Below are 23,843 nucleotides of genomic sequence, written 5' to 3'. Positions count from 1 at the left end.
CAGTGTCTGAGGGTGACAGTGTCTGAGGGTGACAGTGTCTGAGGGTGGCAGTGTCTGAGGGTGGCAGTGTCTGAGCATGGCAGTGGGGACTGACAGAGCTAATAGGATTGTGGCTCCTGTGGAATTCTGAACATAATCATTTCTAACAACAAATATTATCTTCTCAGATTGGGGTCACTGAGACTAAGACACTACGATGGGCAGAGGTATTGCGGTCATAAGACTTATTATTATTATAACTGTACTTTTGAAGAAGCCTTTATTTATCATGCAGTGACACACATGCGATGGGTGGCACACACAGGAACACACACATGCAATTTAAAAAAAAAAATTGGTCACCGATGAAATTGAGTCTCTGCGCTTGACCGATCCCGTCGTCCTTCCCCCCAAGGGCAGCCGGGAGCAGATAAGGGCTGCGGCGTGGGGCCGCGCCCCGGGTACCAGCCGAAGTGCTCCTGTCCGCCTTCGTCAGGGACGCGACAGCGCTAGCGATCTGTTGTGCATGTTTTTCCATTGGGTTTATCTTATCGGGAGGGGAAACCCTTGCGAGCATGGGGAGAACATGCAAACTCCACACAGAAAGGCCCGGGAGATACCCCACCTGGGTACCTGGCAACAAGGAAACCTGGTCCCCAAGCGGGAATCGAACCCTGGATCTTCTAGCTGTGAGGCGACAGTGTTAACCACTACACCACCGTGCCGCCTATTACCTAGTAGTTCTCCAATGACCTACAATCCTATGTAAGGAATATTGTCCCATTTAGATTCCAGTACAGTCATCTGGTCCTCAGCATCAAAAAAGGACATTGTAAAATTGCAGTTTGCACAAAATAGAGCTGCTAGGCTGGCACTAGGCTGCACTATAAGCACTAATGTTGCCTCAATGCACTCTTGCCTCACATGGTTTTATGTGGAGAAATATATACATATATATAATGTTTAGACTACAGTATATATTTAGCGCATCAGTTGGTACTCAGGGGCGACAGTGGCTCAGGCGGTAGAGCAGTCGTCTGACAGCTGTCACTTTTTGCGACAGGAAGTAAGTGCGAGTTGTTTGGAACGGAGTGCGAGTGGAGTTTTTGGATCATTTGTGTTTTTTAGGTAATATATAGTTGTTAGTTCTTTTCGGTTTTAATAGTTCTTATTTTGTGTTTGTTTCCCCCAGCAGTTTTGTGCTGTTTGGGGGAAATGATCATTGGCTGGATACGATGGCATCGGACTGAAGTAGATTCTTTGAGAGTGGGCGCTGGTTTCAAGAAGAATTCAGACTGGAGATGGTTTTCAGAGGCAATGGCTCAGTTGGTGAAGAAGGTGATTTAATTCAGCATACAACAAGCATAGGTTACACAGCAACAGTGGTCCATCCTGACACAGATAGTTTGGTTCTATCGAGTGTGTGTCTCAGTTCAAAATGACTGCCTTATATATTATGTGCTCAACCCAAATCTAATACTGTTCTGTAATTTGCTACCACTACTGGCCAACTGGATGGGTGGGTTTCTGATGGCTGAAAGTGTGTGGGTCGTCAATCAATTGGTCATGGGGTGTGTTTGATCAGATTGCTCTAAAAACCTGTGTGTGTGTGTGTGTGCGTGTGTGTGTGTGTGTGTGTGTGTGTGTGTGTGTGTGTGTGTGTGTGTGTGTGTGTGTGTGTGTGTGTGTGTGTGTGTGTGTGTGTGTGTGTGTGTGTGTGTGTGTGTGTGTGTGTGTGTGTGTGTGTGTGTGTGTGTGTGTGTGTGTGTGTGTGTGTGTGTGTCTAGTAACAAAAGGTCATTCAGTCACACCCTAATCAACTGGTTTTTGGCTTCCAACTCTCTCTCTGGGGAACCTGTTTGATGATTAAACTTTGGTTTCAGCCGTTGGGGCAGATTGGCTAAATCCACATTATTGTCTGGTTTCAGACTAGCCAGTATGATTATGCTATAATGTCTAATAACCAATCAAAAATATATACTACAGGACAATTCGAACAGCGGACGGAATACGAGGGCAAATGATAATGGAACGGAAAATAACTATGAGAAGAGACTAACAATCGAAGTGGATATTGAAGGAGAAGATAGGATTACGATGATGGAATTATTGAGAGCAGTGAAAGCTAGGGATGGGTACCGAATTCGGTACTTTTGAGGTACCGAACCGAAACACGTCGGTACTACCGAGTATCGATTCAAGTGAGATACCGAATTTATTTTTTTATTTTTTTTAACTTTTTTTTAATTTATTTTCTTTCATGTCAACGTTCACACGCACAATATATGCTTACCTAGGATTTGACTTGATTCAATAACAAATCAGTCGGAGCAATGGCAAGCCGAAAACGGTCGAAATTTTAGTTATTTGAAGTTTGGATTTTTTTTTCACGCCTGATGTAGGTAAATTAAATTTCTTGAGACTAAAGTACCGAAAAAAGGTACAGTTGGGTACCGGTATCGATTCACAGGTACCGGTACCGTATCGGTTCAAATGTGAAAGGTACCCATCCCTAGCGCAGTGTGGTGTAGTATTGGGCTGTCGATTCAAGACGCCTAGGAAATACGAGCTGACGCTGAAATGTTTGAAAACTAAGGAGAAAGTAATGGATGGCTTGAAGATGAAGAATAATCGCATAATGGCAAGAGAACTGTCAAATGATGAAATGGTTGTTTCATTCATGAATTTTCCAGTATATATAACAGACAAAGAGATTCTGGAGAAACTGGAGCAGTGGGGCGTAAGCGCGATGTCACCGCAGGCACAGAGATTGCGGATGGGACGAGGTACGCCAAAGTAAAGTTCACGGAACTGGTCAAATCATTACCATACTCAACATAACCTCCTCCCAGTTTTATCTCCTCTGTGAGATAAAGCACTACGGCCGAAAGTGTGAATTTCCGGTGTATGTACTTCCCCTGGAAGCTGCCTCCGAACGGACCAAACTTTTCCCGAATCCTGTCGGCAAACAAGCTACGTCCCCGGTCATGTAGTAAATTATTCAGGCAAAACCGTTGCAGTGGCTTAAACGAGGAAATATTGTGCACTTCACACGTTTCTATAATTGTTTTGTCGAAACCGGAAAGCCTGTAACCGGTACTTCCTGTACTTCCGTTTTCACACTTAAGGAGGCATAGCTTTACCAGCCTATACTCAACACGGTTTGATACCTTGCAAGGAGTAGAGCATTTTAGAGTGGTTCATGACAAGCAAATTCGAGTGTGTAGAATTTGCATTCAACCGGGACATGTACTTAGGGATTGTCCTGAGTTTAAATACCATAAATGCAAGAAGCAAGGACATTACGCACGCGAGTGCGAGCAGAGAGAGAAGTGCCCAGGATGTGGGGACAATTACGCACAATGTACGTGTGCGGCGGCGAACAGAGGGAGAGACGAAAGACGGGAGTCTGATGAGAGCGGAGCAACAGGTGCGAAGGATGGAGCTGAGTCAGCTGACAAAGGAGAAATGGCTGAGAACCAGAGCACGGATGGAGGAGAGGAGGAAGAGGAGGACGAGGAAGATGACGATGACGAATCAAGAGAGGCATCTGAAGAGGAAGAGGAGGAAGGAGGTGACGATGATGATGATGAGGAGGAGCAGGAGGTGATGCATACAGAAACGGAGGAGGACGGCGGGGGAGAAAGAGACACAGTGGCAGCACTGTAGGAGGAGGGAGGCGAGAGTGCTTCCAGCACACATGGCAGTGGAGAAAGTCGGGAGATGACAGCTGGACAGAAGGAGAAAGGTGAGAGTGCTTCCAGTACACATGACAGTGGAGAACGTCAGGAGATGACAGCTGGGCAGAAGGAGAAAGGTGAGAGTGCTTCCAGCACACATGACAGTGGAGAAAGTCAGGAGATGACAGCTGGACAGAAGGAGAGAGGTGAGAGTAACGAGCCGAAAACGAGGGTGAGCAGAGTGAAGGGAGCAAGTCAGGGGAATACCCCGGAGGTTAAAGGTGATCCGAAAGAAGGTGAGAATGTACTCACAGAGAGGAGGTTCACGCGCGCAGGGAGCGCTGAGGAGAGGGAGAGGGAGAGGGCGAAAGAGGCAGAGGGGGGCAGCTCTATTTCACTCCCAGATACTGCTGAGGGGGAGAGAGAACTTGTTATGTTGTACGTACGTAGTATTTTGTATGTAGGTAGAGGTGTAGTAATAAGACTCCGGATACAGGATTACTCTTTAGTCTTTTAGTCAAGCATAGCAGGTTAGGTTACAGCATGGTACATTCTGTTCTATTATCATTCTGCGTGTACTCTTCTTCTGCACACTTCAGCTGTAGGCATAACAGGGCATTGTATCAACTACGCCCCATAGTGGAGACTCTTGGGAAGTACATCTTCAACATGCATTACAGAACACAACATCTCCCTTTTCTGTAATAGAATGTTACTTGCTACTCAGCATTATGCAAATTTAGAACTTTTGCTTTTTCCACTTTCTTAAGTAACTGAACCAACAGTCAGTATCATAAAACGGGTAACTCAAGGTAATCATTAAACAAAGGGAGCACAGGTTATTCAATCATTATCAAGATATAATTATATATGCTCAACCAATTTTACTCTTAGTTCTCACTCAGTGTGCAACAAAGTCCTGATGCCAACTAGGCTTGTTTCTTGCACGCAACTGTGCTGGAGTGTGACCGCTGAGCGCTGTCAGGGCAGGGCGGATCCCTAAGTCAGGCTCATCTGGAGTGTCGAAGTGTGAGCCAGACGGGATGCGTTCCATTTATTTCCATCACTGAGCAGAAAGGTGCTTTTGCCAATCTTCTTTTTCACTGTCATTGGTGCACTGTATCTCGGGTGTGCTTTGGGGACGTGATGTGGTGTTCTAATCCTGACTCTCTCCCCCTCCCGAAAAACAGGTGCACGAGCGCCACGCTTAGTATCTGTGTAGCGCTTCATTTTGGCTTGCTTGTTTTGGACCGTTTCTCTCACAGTCTCGTCCTGTGCACTCACAGTAGGCTGCAAGGGCAGTACGTCCAGTTTGGTGCGCATTTTTTCATGTGGTGAAACGCCAGTGGTGGTAATCACTTCAGGGCAGGTAGAGCAAGCAGCCCCAAACTCAGTCACCGACCGGGCACTGAGTGTAGCAGTGATGTGTGCTACTATCTCGGGCTCCACATCCATAGCAGAGTCAGTAGAAGCAGTAATAGTAGCAGCAGTAGTAGCAGCAGTAGTAGTAGCAGCAGCAGTAGTAGCAGTAGTAGTAGTAGTATCCGTAGTAGCAGTAGTATCCGCAGCAGCAGTAGTAGCAGTAGTATCCGCAGCAGCAGTAGTAGTATCCGTAGAGACGGCGTCCCTGACCGCGAAAGGCAAGCGGCGTAACTTCTGGTGGACTGGCTTAACAGTAGGGTACATTTTTACACAATGCACAAAGCCTTTTGCACAGCCAAATGCCGTAGGAGCTGTGACAGTAGTAGCCATCACAGGAGCAGGTGTAGACGGCGTATGAGTGGAGGAGGGGAGGACAGTAGTTCCACTAATGCAGAGGTGGAGTGCAGTCAACAGGTCCATTCCCAGTAGGGGAGTTCCTTTATCCACAACGTAAAATGTAGCAGGGACCGTGACATTGTCTCTCCTCACCTGAGCCTGTAGGCACCCCATGACAGGTATGCTAGCCTTGGTGTACGACACCAGCCGAACAGTAGGTGCAGATAGGGTAGTTTCACTGAAATATTCCTCATAAGTAGACAGTGGCATTATGGATACTGTTGAACCTGTGTCCACAACCAGTCTCAATTCCTGAGCCTGAGTAGTAGGTGTGTGTACATGCACATTGCATACAATCATTTTTGTAATGTCAGAAGCTTCCACGCATAGCACTGTAATTTCAGGAATTTCCACTGTACTCACCGACTGTGTTTTAGCACGGCAGACACAAGCAAAATGTCCTGTTTTCTGGCATAATTTGCAAGTCACTTTAACTGCTGGACATTGTGAAGAGTTCGCCAGGTGGTTCCCCGAGCCACATCGGTAGCAAAAGCGAGTGGAAGCAGAATCAGTAGCAGCAGCAGGTTCAGCTGGACGGTAGTGCTGCCAGTCCCGTTTCTTGAAAGTAGTCTGAGACCACGGCGTCACGGCCTGTACTGGAGCCGCACACTCGGTACTTAAAGCTTTAGCGTGGAGTACAGCCGCTTCAAACTGCGTTGCTAGATTGATAGCCTTGTCCAGCGTCAAACCTGGTGAAAAGATGCGACGGCTGCCTCCTCGAGTCCCGGAGGGGACACGTGATGCAAGGCTTCGTCCACATTGCAGCCGGCTTGTGGGAGGCATGGCCTAACAGCGTTCGAGACAGGGGAGGGTAGAATTGGACAATGCGAAATTGGGGACGGGAGAAAAAATAGAAAAAATGGGGAGAAAAAGTAGATAAAAAAAAGATATACTAAAGCGCGGAATTATAAAAAGAAAAAAGAGGAATGGAAATTAAGAGAAATGTTGACAAGAGAGGAGGAGAAGATAAAAATAAATCCAGATCACAATATAGAGAAGTACCTTGAGCTTGAGGCTAGGTGGGAATCAAGTGAGAGGAAACATTGTATGGGAGCAATTATAAGGAGCAAAGTTAAATATGCTTTTGAGGGAGAGAGGTGTACCTCTTTCTTTTTAAGGTTGGAAAAAAATAAGCAAATTGAAAATGAAGAAGGTGAAAAATGAATGATCTTGTTGGTGTTTTGGATACTGTAGAGTATTTTTATAGGAAACTATACAAAAGTGAAGGGATTGATAATGAGTGTGTAAATATTGTGTTAAATACCATGAAAATGAGGCTGGAGGAAAGTGATAAGAATATGTGTGATGGAAGGGCGGAGACGCTGGGCTTGCCTGTTCGAGCCCAGCGCTCCACATTTGCTTTCAGTTTAGCTGGTCGTCCGTACTAATACACATTGGCCGTATTAGGGGGTGGGAAACTGATGGGTGGGGATCGGGCGTTGTGGACAGCGACTCCTACAGGTCGGTTGGTGCGCCTGCGCAGTAGAATCAGGAAGTGTCGGGGGCAGCGTGAGCCTCCCACGCGTTACTCCTCGCCACTGAGAGATCGAGCTGCGCAGGTGAAAAGATGCGACTGCTGTTACCTCAAGTACCGGAGGGGACTTGTGCTATGTATGACTTAGTCCACATTGCAGCCGGCTTGTGGGAGGCAAGAAACAGCGTTCGTGACAGGGGAGGGTTGAATTGCATGGATGATACGAAATTGGGATGGGAGAAAATATAGAAAATGGGAGAAAAAGTGGATAAAAAAAAAAAGGATAAAGTGTGTACAGAAGTACTTGTGTGACAGCACAGAGTATGGCTGGAAGCTTTTTTTCAGAGTGTGTAGAGAAGGTAGGCAAGTGTGGGGGCAATGGTCTGTTCATGGGCTTTAAACTGCCCATGACAGAGGGGATACCTGGTTTGTATAGGGAGGTACTGCAGGCGTGGGCCGAGTTCCTGCCCAATGTAGAGTACTTATGTACAGAGTTCGAAATGGTCTTTAACCAACCTGTATTTCTAAACCCTGAAGTAAGTATTAATGAGTGTGTTTTGTACAATAAAGTTTTTTGGAGAGCAGGACTAAGACAGGTGAAGGATTGTGTGTATGAGTTTGTGCCGGGCTTCCTCCCGGTACGGGCTTTATACGACACAGTGATAGAATTAGATGAGGAATACAGCTATACATCAGTTTCCTCTGGTTTTGAAAGAATTAAAAGTGCGTTGCCAAGAGAGTGGAGAGAGAATAGATAATGAGAGTGGGACAAATAAAAGATGTGGACTGCCAGAGTTGAAGGTAGGGAGGGGAGAGAAGCAGAATGATATAGGTGTAAAAAGTAAAGAAATATATGGATTTTTTGTCTTGAAGGAAAAGAAGATACCAGCGTCAGAGCAGGTTTGGGAGAGGGTCTTTCCGGGGCTGGTGGGAGGGACCATTTGGGGCAATGTAGTCAAGTCAAGAGTTTTATTTGTCACGGCATACAAGTATACAATGAAATGCGGGTGGTCTTGCCCGCAACGATGTGCAATACAGTAGTACAACATATAATAGAATCCAATAAAACAACATTGTGCAATAAACAGGTAACATAGTGGGACATCTCGGTATTTGTACATAGTTATTTACAGAGCATGGAGGACATGCTAGGTCCTTTGGTAGTGCAATACACTGTAAATATAAAATTTAATAGTATAGAGTGTGAACATAATGATTTTATGTTAAAACATAATAGGATGTACACAAAAACAGTGTTAAACCATATTTATAATAGTATAAGTAGAGTATGTGATGTGTGCAACGACAAAGATGAATCTTTTATGCATATGCTTATGGTGTGCGATGGCCTGCAGCTGTTTTTCATACAAGGCTGAAAGAGGGCCTGGGGGTGAACTGGGGAGAATGGGGTGGACTGGAAAAAAAGGTTTTTGTTTGGATAGTGTTTTTTTTGTTTTGGATGGGGAAGGGAAGGATTTGGTTCTGAAATAATATTGTATGTATATAATTGAAATGCATAACATAAAATGACTATTTTTGATAATAAAAAGTTTTAAAAAAAGATTTTTTTTTTAAAAAGAGCAGTCGTCTGGCAATCCGGAGGTTCCCGGTTCGATTCCCGCTCCTCCTGGGCAGCGTGTCGATGTGTTCTTGAGCAAGACACTTAACCCCTAATTGCTCCCGATGAGCAGGTTGGCACCTTGCGTGGTTGCCTCCGCTGTCGGTGTGTGAATGTGTGAGTGAATGGGTCAAATGTGAGTAACAAATTGTAAAGCGCTTTGGATAAAAGCGCTATATAAAAAAGCAGCCGTTTACCATTTACTTAGAGAAGATATCCATAAACATAACAAGATCTAGCAGACATCATTTTGACATTCCACTACCAAGAACCAATCTTCTAAAGAAATCAATCATGTACAGAGAATCACCTCATATTGGAACAACTTGCCATCACACAACTACTCCCAACCTAGCCTTCCTAAATAGGAAAATGTTTATAAAAAAGATAGAAGGACTACCTGATACTAATTATGAGCCATCTACCTAATCTTTATTTTCATTTAAATCTTTTAAATTCTTCAATTCCATATAGGTGCTTAGTTTTGCTTTGTGGGAATTTTCCATAACTTTTTTTTTGTGCGCTTATGTTCATCTATCTTGTTCTGTCTCATTCGAATTCTTGCCTGTTTATTATTATTTATTAGTTTTTCTCAGAACTTGTACTTTGTACATTGTATGTTTTGTAAGTCGGACCCCCAGGTAGACTTACACTCAGCGCTCTTTGAGTCAACTAATGTGGATCCAAATAAACTAAACTAAACTAAACTAAGAACAAATCTTATCAAATGGGGCTTAGCAGTCCAATGTGTAAACATTATCATGACTGGTTATAACATTATCATCTTCCACAGCGCTGGGCTGTTTGTTTGAATAATCCAAGCATAGGAGGGGCTGTGTGTATGTTTGTGTGTTTGATGGAGTTCTGTAATGAATGGGAATCTAATGGAGTTCTGGTGTACAACAGTTATTAGATCACTAACCCCAGAGGGAGGACAACACAGGAAGGTGACCAAAGCATTTATGACCAGGATGATCTGGATGAATCAGCTGTGTAGAACATCAGGACCTTTCACCTTTGACCTCTACTTTAACAGATAAAAAAATATATATACTGTATACTTAAGTACTACATATTTCCTGAAAGTATATGTTGTGTTAAATTTAAAACCACATTAGTTGTACTTAATGTGTTGAAAGTTGTACTTATGATGTATTTTTGGTTACTTTTGCTTACCAAAATAGTACACTTTTATTATGTTTACGTACAATTTATGTTTGGTAAACATCTCAGTTTTTAGTTTTTTATATATACTTAAATTACACTTCCAGCATATTAATGACTATCATACTAAACATGTGCTTTGAATTAGTACACGAAAGCACGTAAGAGGTACCAAAAATACATACTCTCAGAAAAGTACATATCGGTAGAAATATACTTTTAACACACACATAAAAAAGATATACAGTAAATGGAGTGGAAATTTGATTTGGGGAATAAACCTGGAAGAGGAGAGAGCATTCCCAGCGGCCCTTCCTGGACTGTATGTTTCAAGTTTCAAGTTTCAAGTTTCTTTAATAGTTGTCATACAGAAGTACAGAATACTTTTATACAAAATGCTTCTTACTGTTGCGCTCCAGAGACTGTGCAAGACAAGATAGGTATGAAATAAAATAACATAGTAAAATTAGAAGTAAAAAAAAGAGGTCACAGTGTTCAGTTTAGACATATGTACAATGTTCGATGCAGAATAGACGTAGTTACCATACAATATACAATACTGTGCAGTGTACTAATATACAATACTATATAGTGCAATCCTTTATCAATAAATATAAAGTGTAAGTGTGTTTGTGTGATCTAAAGTGTGGAGAGTGGGTGCTGCAGTGTGTTGTTTGTTTGAGTGAGTGTGTGCGTGTGGGTGTGTGTGCTGTGTGCATTTGATGGTTGTTGCATAGTGATTATTGTTCGTTTAGCAGCCTGATGGCCTGGGGATAGAAGCTTCTTCTGAGTCTTTCTGTGCTCGCCTTAAGACTCCGGTATCGCTTGCCTGACCGCAGCAGTTCAAAGAGGCAGTTGTTCGGGTGGCTCGAGTCCTTAATAATTCTCTTAGCCTTCCCCTTGCACCGCTTGTTGTAAATGTTCTGGAGGGTGGGAAGCCCCCCTCCAATTGTGCGTTCGGCTGAACGTGTCACTCTTTGTAGTCTGCTACGGTCTTGTGCAGTGCTATTCCCAAACCAGGAGGTGATGTTGCCGGTCAGGATGCTCTCTATTGTACATGAGTAGAAGTTCCTAAGGATCTTCTGACTGACTTGGAACTTCCTTAGGCGCCTGAGGAAGTAGAGGCGTTGTCGTGCCTTCTTCACAACACTCAATGTGTGTGGTCCATGTCAAGTCCTCGGATATGTGGGCTCCGAGGTACTTGAAACTGTTCACTCTCTCAACCGGTGCCCCGTCGATGCTGAGGGGGCTGTAGTCCTTGACCCCCGACCTCCTGAAGTCCACAATCATCTCTTTTGTTTTGCTGACGTTCAGGGAGAGGCAGTTCTCCTGACACCACTGTGACAGGTTCTCTACCTCTTCCAGGTAGGCCCTATCGTCGTTGGCAGAGATCAGGCCCACCACTACTGTGTCATCAGCAAATTTGATGATGGTGTTGTTGTTCCGCTGTGCTACGCAGTCATGTGTGTACAGGGAGTAGAGGAGGGGGCTCAGAACACAGCCCCGGGGGGCCCCTATGTTGATGGATGAGGAGGTGCAGTTGCCGGCTCTTACCACCTGGGGTCTGCCCGTCAGGAAGTCCAAGACCCACTGGCAGAGGTCATAGTTCAAGCCCAGGTCCCTGAGCTTGGCTATGAGTTTGGAGGGGACTATGGTATTGAATGCTGAGCTGTAGTCGATGAACAGCATTCTCACATAGTTCCCCTGCCTCTGTTTCATGATTGCTTCGTGTCTTTAGCTATGAATTTTCCATATTGCTTACTCATATAGAGAACATCGATTATTATGGTGACACTTAGTTACAGAGCTTTAATGTTGACATGTAGGCCTGTCTCTTTCTCTCTCTATATATATTTATTATTCTCTAATAATAATAATAATAATAATAATAATAATAATTATTATTATTATTATTATTATTATTATTATTATTATTATTATTATTATTATTATTATTATTATTATTATTATTATTATTATTATTATTATTAGAATAATACATAAATAAAAATGACCACACAACATGTGAGTTGTGTAAGTTAAGGGTATTGGTGAAATATGGAATGGAGAATTTCTATGTGATTCTTGTTATTATTAGAATAATATGTAAATAGATAAATAAATAAAAACAGTACCACCAAGTTAAGGGTATTGGTGAAATATGCAATGGAGAATGATTATTATATATGATTATTATTATTATTGTATCCACCCATCCTGGCTTTTACAGCTGTTGATGGTTCTATGTGACTCACAGCTGGATTAGCGAGAGCTAGGGGGTGAAATAAGAGGACGAGAAGAGGAAAACTCTGCAGAGCTGTATTCTTAACACTCCACAGCATCCTTTCACCATGCTGCATTATAGGGAAGCATGTGGGCATGAAAGGACACGTGTGTGACCTCAATTGAAATGGATGCACAAAAGCATCCAGAATGCATTTCAACACGAATGAATAGTGGAGAGAGTACATTGTGATGGTGTGTGTGTGTGTGTGTGTGTGTGTGTGTGTGTGTGTGTGTGTGTGTGTGTGTGTGTGTGTGTGTGTGTGTGTGTGTGTGTGTGTGTGCGTGTGCGTGTGCGTGTGTGTGTGCTGTAGGAACTCATGTGATGGAGGGCTCTGGAAAGATGCTGGTCACGGCGGTCGGGGTAAACTCTCAGACGGGGATCATCTTCACACTGCTGAGTGACGGAGAAGTGGAGGAGAAAGACAAGAAAGGTAGGAGAGGAGCAAGGCCTCCGTCAGCCTTCAGATCTGCTCACGTTCTCCTCCACACAGCCTCATGTCGGTCAACTGTGACGCAATAGGGTTCAAATGGTCAACACTACTGTTCTTGACTAAAATGATTTGTTACCGACTAATAGTCACAGGACTTTGTTGACTAATCGACAAATCTGTAAAATTGTATTGCATTGCATATTGTATTGCATATTGCATACATACAACAATACGGAAGGACCTCTTTAAATCTAGTGCTTACCAGAGATGTGGTAATTTTTCAGGAAAGAACTCATTCAGCGTGATGAAATTCATAAATACCCACCAAAGCAACCAATAAATCGACTATGAGGGGTTCATTTTCATTTCATTTTTACTTTATTAATAGAGGAAAGGGTAAAAAAGACATTTCACAATGTACATTTAATTACAAACCGTTTTTCAGCAGGTTCCTGTTCTGCAGCACATGAAACAATAATTTAAATACAAAACAAATAGGCAGTTGCACTACATACAATCATATAATCCTGACAAAGACATTGCATTATAGTCATTGTGGACAGCAAGGACAAACATGCAGTCATAGCAGTCAATACAAATCGACAGTATCAACTAAATGAAGACATATAAGAGTTGGAATCAGTGATTACAGATGTTTTCTAGCATCAGATGTTGTTTGTAGGCCTGTTTGAAATGTGAGATGGAGGTTATTGCTCTGATGTGGAATGGGATCTCGTTACAAATTTTGGTCTTTGTGTGGAAAAAATTATCTTAGTCGATACCATAGAAATATAATAATGTATCAAACTTGAGAGAGTTCAGGCGACTGGTGCCACTCAGACTTGGACCATAGTGAACAAAAAAGAAAGGTACTGGAGCGCACGGATCATCTTAGAAGTACTTTAATAAGGTGCAAAGAAATCATGTTTCGACGCAACAGTGTCTTCTTCAGAGTAATATGTAGCATTGGAAACACAGACTATTTGAACCATTCCCACAATTGGAAGCCTGTTGATTATATCCCAGAGAAAGGGGGGAGAGGAGTGGATCAATAAAGTAGGTTGGATCAGCAATTAGTACAGCAATGCTTTTTACCACATTAATAAACAAAGAGACCATAAGCTATGAAGATAATTTAGTTCTACTGAGATTAATTCCTGGATCCAGAACCCCCTCTATTTTGAGTCAAAAATATCAGGAGCAGGAGTGAATCAGACTGAGAATCTGTAGAGTGAGAAACAAATAAATCAGTAAATTGTCAATTGCACAATAGCAGCAACCTGACCTTGTATATTAAAAAACCACATGGAGAGATTATTTTCCTCATTCAGACCTAAGGGATCCAGAAATGATCTCTTCTGAGTAAGTTGTTAATCATATAACCTCTGGGTATAGTCTTGATTTTTTTGATTTAGTGAACCCGGTGAACCATGGTTTGCATTAACATAATGGCGTGTTATGCATATCACTGCCTCATGTTCTGCTATTCTGACTTTGACTTTGTTTCTGCCCTACATAGACTAATCTTTCCTCCCAAAGGCCCATCACCAAGCATGCATAAGATGGTGAAAATGAGCTACCCATGCTCACCCCATGTCCCTGAAGGAAAGAGGATCCTGCATATTGAAAGGAATTCTTATAAAATAATAATTTCGGTCAATGCTATTTGCTGTGAAGCACTTTGAGCTGCAATCCATGTATGAAAGGTGCTATATAAATAAAGTTATTATTATTATAATGTTAGTAAAAACTTGTTAGGAGGCTGAATGTTTGTGGGGTGGGTATTCAAGCAATGTGTAAGAGCCTCTAGACCAGCAGCATGTGGAATACATGTATATAAACTTAGATAGATACCAATTTCCTCTCTGTGCAATCAGTAGAAAGCTATACGGCTGCAAGCTAGCCTAGCTTTGCACAAATTAATGGAAGTGGACACGGACTACTATGAGGTGTTTTTGGCCAACAGCTACAGTAGGCTAGTGGTCCTAGTGATTTCTACTGAACGAGAGGAAATTGGTATTTAACTTCTTGTCTGACTGGAGAAGACGGTAAGCTAATTTCCCATAATGTCAGTGTGTTACCTTTAGGGACATCAGTGGTGTCACCCAAATAAGATGGTAAAGTAGGTAAATATTTGTAATAAAGAAATCTACATATTGGGATAAAGGTTCACACAACCCATACTGGATATGATGGGGCGTAAAGGGGGATTCTTTGTGTATGAATGTCCATTCTATATGCCGTAAACTATCATTAATTTGATCTCCGAGAGACAGACAGCCCCTTCTCAATCTAGCACACCAATGTGTGTGTGTGTGTGTGTGTGTGTGTGTGTGTGTGTGTGTGTGTGTGTGTGTGTGTGTGTGTGTGTGTGTGTGTGTGTGTGTGTGTGTGTGTGTGTGTGTGTGTGTGTGTGTGTGTGTGTGTGTGTGTGTGTGTGTGTGTTCGCCACACTATGAGGCTATGCTAAATTACAGGTAATCTCTCAGTGTTGTGCGTGGGCTGGACGAACAACATCCGGCCCTTTTGCGCAAGTAATTTTTTGGGAAGGGGTGGGCTTGGAGTTTTGAATAGAATTCTGCAAAAAAAGGTTCTGCAGCGCGTACTGACCCAAAGGTCCAGTACTGAAACGGTACGGATACGTGTACCGTTACACCCCTAGTAGCTATTAGAGTAATCATGGCTGGATTATGCCACTAGGGGGCCCCCGGGGCAAGAAAGTGTTATGGGCCCCTTAAGTAGTGATGTCTCTGGAACGGGTCGATTCGGTCATCAAAAGACTGGACTGTAGGAAGAATAACGTCAGAATGTTTCGCAAAGAAAAAGTCTGGCGTGAGCTGGGTAGTCTAGTTTTATGAAATGTTGATGTCCATTGAAAGCCCTGGGTCTCCTCTGTTTTAGGACTACAGTGCTTTCATGGCGCGTTATTCCCTCGCGCCTAATTCATCCGGTTTCCACCGAGATATTTATGAACTCATATTTCGCTAATAACACTTAAAATCATTGGTAAACAAACGTAGTACTGAAAATATACAATTTGACTGCTGTTTTGATAAGGTTAGGGTCTTTACTCTTGCCTACATTTGAAAAATAAACGCAATATTAATTAATACGGACTATATTGATCTATTTATGCCGTGAATTGTATTTACCGGACCGCTCTGGCTTAAAGGAACACGCCAACTTTTTGGTAAATTTGCTTATTTGCCATCTACCCTGGAGTTAGACAAGCAGATACATACCCTTTTATTCTCTGTGCATGATTTAGGCTTAGGGAACAGCTGCACTGTTAGCCTAGCTTAGCGTCATTCACTGGAAGTAGGTGTGCCAGTGTAGCCTAGTTCCCAACAGTCACGAAATACACTCCAAATACAACTCCAAAACTTTCCTGTAAACACCTGTGCATTTACCATGTGGAGAATTATTTTTATAATAATTAGACATTTTTGTTTTCTAAGCAGATATATACTCTGAATTTTTTTTGCCAAACCACTGCTGCCTGGGCGCAGTGATTTCATCACCACAATAGCCCAGTTTTTCAAAAAACAATAGGGCTTTTGAGGTGATGAATATGCCCAGTCAGTAATACAGAGATGACAGTAATGAGTCCTGTAACATGACGTGCTGCTGTGGTAATCTACTACTACAGTGAAAACACTAGCAGTATAGAATCAGAATCAGAATCAGAATCAGAATCAGAATAGGAAAGGTCTTTATTGCTAATTATACAACGGCATGCAAATTTCTCGATTCTGATTGGCTGAAACAGTCCATTTACACGTCTTTATTGGCAACAATCCACGGTCCTGGGCTCAGGACCCACCCACAACCGAATCACATATCACTCCGCCGGCTCACTCCGGGAGAAAACAAGATCGCGGACAACAAATGGATATGTTGATAGCTCCATAACGACTAAATATGAAGCGATTCTGTCACTGCGAATGTGTTAGTCCTTTAAACAATGTTGGATGATGTAATTGATGGGTCTTGAGTCATTCTAGAACAAAAGAAAAATCGCGATTTGATTGATTGATTAATTTGCATTTTTTTTTCATTTCAATTTATTTTTCCTTCTCTCTGACTGTCAGCGCTAGCTCTAGTCTCCACCCACCGCCACCCCCCCCCCCCCCCCACACACACACACACACACACACACACACACACACACACACACACACACACACACTCCTGTCTGCAACGCGGGTCAGACTGAGAGAGAGCTGGGTGCTGCGCTGTTCTAAGTGAGCATGGCCTATTGAGTTGATTGATTGATTGATTGCTAATTTTATTACTGTATGCTTGGTTTCCAACTGGTTAAGTTTAGGCCCTCTACAGTAGGTTTAAAAAAATAAATAAAAAAATAGGGCGAAGAAAACGTTTTTTTCCTATAGGGCAAAGAATTTTTTTTATTTGTTTTACCTACTTTCTATAGAAGCATCTAAGAATGAAGTTCTATGGAAAGTAGGTCTGCATTCCCTTAACAATTGTGTGTATTGAGCCGTACTGTATTGTACCCATTCTGCATCTGGTAATAAAATTTTCAATCAATCATTCCAATAATACACAGTTGGATGTGTTAGTTGGTTGGATGCACTTCAAGTTGCTTCCACATGAGGCAACTTCTCTCAATCATTCCAATAATACACAGTTGGATGTGTTAGTTGGTTGGATGCACTTCCGATCTGCTTCCACATGGAGGCAAATTGTCTTTTTTGTAGTTGTGGGAACTACTTTTTCTGGCGGATGGTTTTTTCAATAAATCTTCGATTAATGTGTGTTTATTGTATAGAAATAAGGTTGGATGAATGTGGCAGTTGTATAAAAGCTTTACACCACTTGCAGTCGTGATTTGTAAACAATAAACCATGCCTAGGGGCGTCTAACGACCACCCCTAGGCATGGTTTATTGTTCACAAACCACTCCTGCGCGTGATGTAATGCTTAAGTAGTTTTCACATACAAGGAATTTGCTTTGGTCGTTTTCAGTGCGACATTAACGGACATACATTAACAGACAGATAATACAATAAAGAGGTCGAGTAAAATAAAATGAAATATGAACTAAGTTAAGCACAATAGAATATATAAGGGCAAGATGTGGTCAAGTATATACACGAATTAGAATGAAATAACAATACAGGGGTCCTACTAATCACCCCAAAGTACCAGAAAATACCAGAAAATACCCCAAAATACCCCAAAGTATACCCCAAAATACCAGAAAATACCCCACAATACCCCAAAGTATACCCCAAAATACCCCAAAGTACCAGAAAATACCCCAAAATACCCCAAAGTATACCAGAAATTACCCCAAAATACCAGAAAATACCCCAAAATACCCCAAAATACACCAAAGTATACCCCAAAATACCAGAAAATACCCCAAAATACCAGAAAATACCCCAAAATACCAGAAAAGACCCCCAAAATAGTGCTTTGCACTAGATAGTACTGTACATTAGTACACTGCATAGTATTGTGTATTGTATATTATATGGTAACTCAGAACATTGTACATATGTCTATACCGAACACTGTGACCTCATTTTCTTCTTCTAAATTCATGCTATATTATGTTATTATGTTATTTGATACTATCTTGTCTAGCACAGTCTCTGGAGCGTAACAGTAAGAAGCATTTTGTATGAAAGTATTCTGTACTTCTGTATGACAACTATTAAAGAACTTGAGAACTTGAACAAAATACACCAAAGTATACCCCAAAATACCAGAAAATACCCCAAAATACCAGGAAATACCAGAAAATACCCCAAAATACCCCAAAGTATACCCCAAAATACCAGAAAATACCCCAAAATACACCAAAGTATACCCCAAAATACCAGAAAATACCAGAAAATACCCCAAAATACACTTTGTATATATATTTTGGTGTATTTTGGGGTATTCTCTGGTATTTTGGGGTATTTTGGGGGTATTTTCTGGTATTTTGGGGTATACTTTGGGGTATTTTGGGGTATTTTCTGGTATTTTGGGGTATTTTCTGGTATTTTGGGGTATACTTTGGTGTATTTTGGGGTATTTTCTGGTATTTTAAGGTATTTTGGGGTATTTCCTGGTATTTTGGGGTATACTTTGGGGTATTTTGGGGTATTTTCTGGTATTTTCTGGTATTTTCTGGTATTTTGGGGTATACTTTGGTGTATTTTGGGGTATTTTGGGGGTATTTTCTGGTATTTTGGGGTATTTTCTGGTATTTTGGGGTATACTTTGGTGTATTCTGGGGTATTTTCTGGTATTTTGGGGTATTTTGGGATATTTTGGGGTATTTTCTGGTATTTTGGTGTATTTTGGGGTATTTTCTGGTATTTTGGGGTATACTTTGGGGTATTTTGGGGTATTTTCTGGTATTTTCTGGTACTTTGGGGTGATTAGTAGGACCCCAATACAGTGATATGGGATAATTAGCAGGGCTGTGCAATTGGGCAGTTATGTGCAAAGAGTATGAATCAGCGAAGTATGAACAAGTATGTTTTGATTGTTTATGCAAGTATATGATTGATTGATTGATTGATTGAAAAGTTTATTAACAGATTGCAGAATGGGTACAGTACAGTACAGCTCAATACATACAATTGTTAAGAGGATGCAGACCTGAGAAAGACTTTCGTCTTGTTTCCATCAGGGTCCCCCATTTTCAATTCATCATATGACACACACGACATACAGATAGACAGTACTGCTACATCTATACATTTATGACATACCAGATTTTCAAATACAGTACTGTTTGTGACACTAAAAAAAATCCAGAAAAAGAGTGTATATACATTTGACACAGAAACTGTGCATTGGGGGAGGTTGGGTAGGTGGGGTGGGGCTGTACATTGGAGGTGGGGGGGGGGGGGGGGGGTAGGGGGGGGGACACTGTACATTGGAATACTGACATACATTTGACATAGAAACTGTACATTGGAGGAGGTTGGGTAGGTGGGGTGGGGTTGGGTGGGGCTGTACATTGGAATACTGACAAAGCCATGCTTGGTCTTTATTGTACAACTGGGTTAGGACATTTGTAGGGGCCAGTTTTGAATTGCAGTCTCCCGTAGGTGTTCTTTGAGAGTGTTTTTGAAGGTGGGTAGTGATTCACATTCCTTTACAGCTTTGGGTAGGGCGTTCCACATTGTTGTGGCATAATTGCGAAACGTGTTTAGTCCCTTGTATGAGCCGAATCTGGGTTTTACATGATTTGTGGAGCTCCCTCTGGTGTTGTGATCGTGGTATTCACTGACCTTTGGGAAGTATTTTGACATGTACATGGGTACCTAGGGGTGTGTTAATGTAGCGAGAGAGAGAGAGAGAGAGAGAGAGAGAGAGAGAGAGAGAGAGAGAGAGAGAGAGAGAGAGAGAGAGAGAGCTGTAATACCAACCATATCTTCCATCTTCTCTGTATCCCACTACCCTTAATGTGAGGAGAGTGTGGCCTGTTTCAATAATTCCATCCATGACTCCAGATGGGCGGGGAGATCGAGAGTCGACTCCAAAGCTGTGGAATCGATTTTGACTGTAGAGGAAAAACAAAGTTAAGATCTGAAATCTGTGGCAAAAGACGGGCTTACACAAATTCAAGAAAATGAAATAAATAAAGGGTCTGGAATCGACTCCAATCAATCCTCATCATGTGGAGTAAGAATCAGAACTGCCATGTTGTAGATTGGAGCAGCCCTACTGTAGTTCCCTGCAGGAAAGAAGGCGGGTCTTTAGAGGAACATGTCAGATTGGATACATCATGCCAAGAGATGCATCACTCTTTATTCACTCTACTCATTCATAAATGTTTTCACCCTCCATTACTTTTTGCGTGTTACTTTTGGAATTGTTTTCATGTCTTTTTTATTTGTTTTCATACCTCTTATCGTCCATGACCCAAACCACCAGTACCAAAGTCAGAGGCCAATAGTAACTGTCCCACACAGCAACCTCCAGGCCAGGCCAAACTGAACCGTGTCACAAATGGTAGGTGTGCCCCCTCCCCACCCCCTCCCTCTCCTCTCTATCTACCTTGTGAGTGTCTAAATCTGGTGATGAGGTTCACTTCAAAAGGGATAGTTCTGACTTCTGGAACCCTATTTGTGACTTACCCTAATGTTGTTGATCAGTAGAGTAATTTATCAGCACAATCCATGTTGTTCCTCATATTAGCTCCGGATAGTTAGCCACAAACCAATGCAAAGTCAATGGGGTCAAGCTCATGTCTGTAAAAGCTGATTGAAGACAACTGAAATGTCTTTACACTGACTTTGCATTGGTTTGTATCTAACTATCCAGAGCTAATAGAGGAACAGCATGGATTGTGCTGAGAAAGGACTCTACCAATGAACATTATCACTGGTAAGTAATAAATTGGGCTAAGGTTCCAAAAATCTAAAAATATCCATTTAACAAAAAAGAGAGTTTAATCTCAATGGGTCTAACCTGGTTAAATAAAGGTTAATGGGGGGGGGGGGGGGGGGGACCTCCTGAGCTAAATGATCGACCAATTCCGTAAAAGTTCATCATGTTTTGAGAAATTATTTGAGACAACTTTGTTTGCTAAACTTTGTATACTGTTGTAGAAAAATACCAATTGTGATCGAGAGCACAGAACATTTAAAAGCACACAGAATAATACCACATTTTAGATTAGAACTATGTTATATGAAATGTATTATACAAAGTATTGAGCCACAGTAGACAAAGTGAAATCGCACTGGCAAGGTACTGTGGTTATGAAACAAAAAGGCCTTTAGGTTGAGACAGAGCTCAAGGTACTGTGGTTATGAAACAAAAAGGCCTTTAGGTTGAGACAGAGCTCAAGGGACTGTGGTTATGAAACAAAAATGCCTTTAAGTTGAGATAGAGCTCAAGGTACTGTGGTTATGAAACAAAAAGGCCTTTAGGTTGAGACACATTAACAAAACCCGGAGCTGTTTTTTCATTCCAATATGTTGCTTCATTTGTGTTTCCACCCTCTCCCTCCTACCAGATTATTTATATCTTCTGTTTCGTTGTATGATTCCCCCCTGGGACATCGTCTCTTGTGTTTAGGGTTGTCCCGTATTAACTGTATCAGGGGATGGGGGAGGTTCTAAGAGGGTTTCCAAGAGACAAGATAGATCATTTGACACCAATGATGTACCTGTAGATGAAGAAATAGCAATACCTTGTCTTATAGGGACTGCTACCTATATCATTTATGGAGCTGTAATTAACACAACACAGAGATTCAATGTCCCCAATGACATCACTGGTGGCCATATTCAAAATCTTTTACTTTTAATAACTGTCACTAACTAAATTAGTGTGTGCAAAACTGGTTTGAGTTTTTGGATGTGTGCTACTGTAGATTATGTACTAAATAAATCAACATTGTTTTTTGGTGAAGTGCCCCATTAATTCTGTAATAATGCAATTTTAACTCTGCCACTTGAACACAGGCAAACCAGAGGGGACAGTGGAAAACAACCCAAACAAAGGTACGGTATTTAGCTCTTATCCTTATTCCTCCTTATTTCTCCAAGATCTAGACAATATTGAGGAATTTCATTAAAGGGATAGTTCAGATTTTTGGAACTCTACCCCCATTTCTTACTTACCAAAGATGAGGTTGGTTGGTAGTGTCCTTTTTTTTTTTTTTTATCCACTTTTTCTCCCATTTTCTATTTTTCTCCCATCCCAATTTTCGTATCATCCAATTCAACCCTCCCCTGTCTTTGAACGTTGTTTCATGCCTCCCACAAGCCGGCTGCAATGTGGACTAAGTCATACATAGCACGAGTCCCCTCCGATACTCGAGGTAACAGCAGTCGCATCTTTCCACCTGCGCGGCTCGATCTTTCAGCGTCAGGGGTCTGGGCTTTGGAGGGGCCCCGCCCCCATCGCTTCCTGATTCTACTGCGCAGGCACACCAACCGACCTGTAGGAGTCGCTGTCCACAACGCCCGATCCCCACCCATCAGTTTCCCTCCCCCTAATACTGCCAATGTGTATTAGTGCGGACGACCAGCTAAACTGAAAGCAATGTGGAGCGCTGGGCTCGAACAGGGAGGCGTACCTGTTCGAGCCCAGTCTCCAGTATTCGTGGTGAGCGCCTTGCCCACTGCACCACGTAGCCGCCCGGTAGTGTCCTTTCTTAGCACTATCCATGCTGCTCCGCATACTAGCTCCAGATAGTTAGCCACAATAGTTGCAAAGTCAAGTTGATAAGTCAGCTGTTTCTTGCCACAGTTGGTGATTAACACTTTGAGTGCCAACGTTATTTTTTTTATTAGCGATTTCCATACGTTTTTCATCAATCTAGCCTCACGTTACCATTGGGGATCTATCTGAGCTCGAACAGGGAAAATACCGCCCCCTATCGTCTCTCCGGATGGTATTGCACCCATTGGATTGGACTGAATGAAATGGATGGGAAAAAAAGAGTCCGGAATCCACATTTTACTTGTCAGGCATGTAACCGGAGACGATCCCATTCATTGCCGAGCCGCAGAACAGCGTGGAATATGTGTTTCCAGTACCCAGTGTTGGATCAATAAACGCGATCGATATTTGGAATGGCGATCAGGAATTGGAATAATCTTTTTGGAGAACATCTGATCTGAGGTAAGGAATCTATTTGACCAGTCTTGGGATAATCAGAGTTTTTTCCACCAATATATCAACGTGTCCCATATGTGTGTGTGTGAGTGTGTGTGCTGATAATCGATTTTTTTAGCCTGCTTCTCTAGCGTGCATAAGTACACATATACTATCGATAATCTAGCGTTTATTTGAAAACGATTCATAAATAGGCCGAAAAATTACGACGTGTTTTGTGTATTCCACTAAAGCGCGATTCCTGCAGAATCACCTTTTTTTCTGGAAGTTTAAAAAAACAAGCGTTTTTCAAAATGGTATAAAACGGAAATGTACAGATTAAAAAACAATCTGTTTCGACAATGTTGACTGCAAACAAGTCATTGATAAGCGACGGGTGTATTAGACACATAGCCATAATTTAAGATATAGTTTATGCGTTCGCAAATGTGCTCGCCCTCCCATTGACTACAGCGTTGGCACTCAAGCGCTAAATCGTGCGCCCCCTGCTGGCACTCAAAGTGTTAAACTTGAGCATTTTGGGCCTTATTCCATTCAAAATTCTTCTAGAATGAAAGTAGCATACTAAAGGTTATGTTATTTATTTACATAATATATTAATTGAAAATGGGGGACCCTGATGTAAACAATACAAACGTCTTTCTCTGGTCTGCATCCCCTTAACAATTGTGTGTATTGAGCCGTACTGTATTGTACCCATTCTGCAATCTGTTAAATAAAGTTTTCATTCATTCATTCATTCATTCATTCATTCATTCATTCATTCATTCATTCATTCATTCATTCATTCA

General features: G+C 42.0%; 1 protein-coding gene across 1 annotated transcript in view; it reads left to right on the top strand.

Annotated features, from left to right (window-relative positions):
* atp2b3a (ATPase plasma membrane Ca2+ transporting 3a) overlaps nt 1-23,843 on the top strand; it is a gene marked incomplete at both ends in the record, with an annotated part of 173,604 nt that overhangs the window by 71,985 nt on the left and 77,776 nt on the right. Inside the window, 2 exons of the mRNA XM_084333459.1 lie at nt 12,331-12,450; nt 21,894-21,932. Coding sequence (XP_084189585.1) covers nt 12,331-12,450; nt 21,894-21,932 — 159 coding nt within the window. The remainder of the gene's footprint in view (nt 1-12,330; nt 12,451-21,893; nt 21,933-23,843) is intronic.

Source organism: Notolepis coatsorum, assembly GCF_963971535.1.
Source record: "Notolepis coatsorum genome assembly, chromosome: 17".
NCBI lineage: Eukaryota > Metazoa > Chordata > Actinopteri > Aulopiformes > Paralepididae > Notolepis > Notolepis coatsorum.
This window is presented reverse-complemented; position numbering and strand designations above follow the sequence as displayed.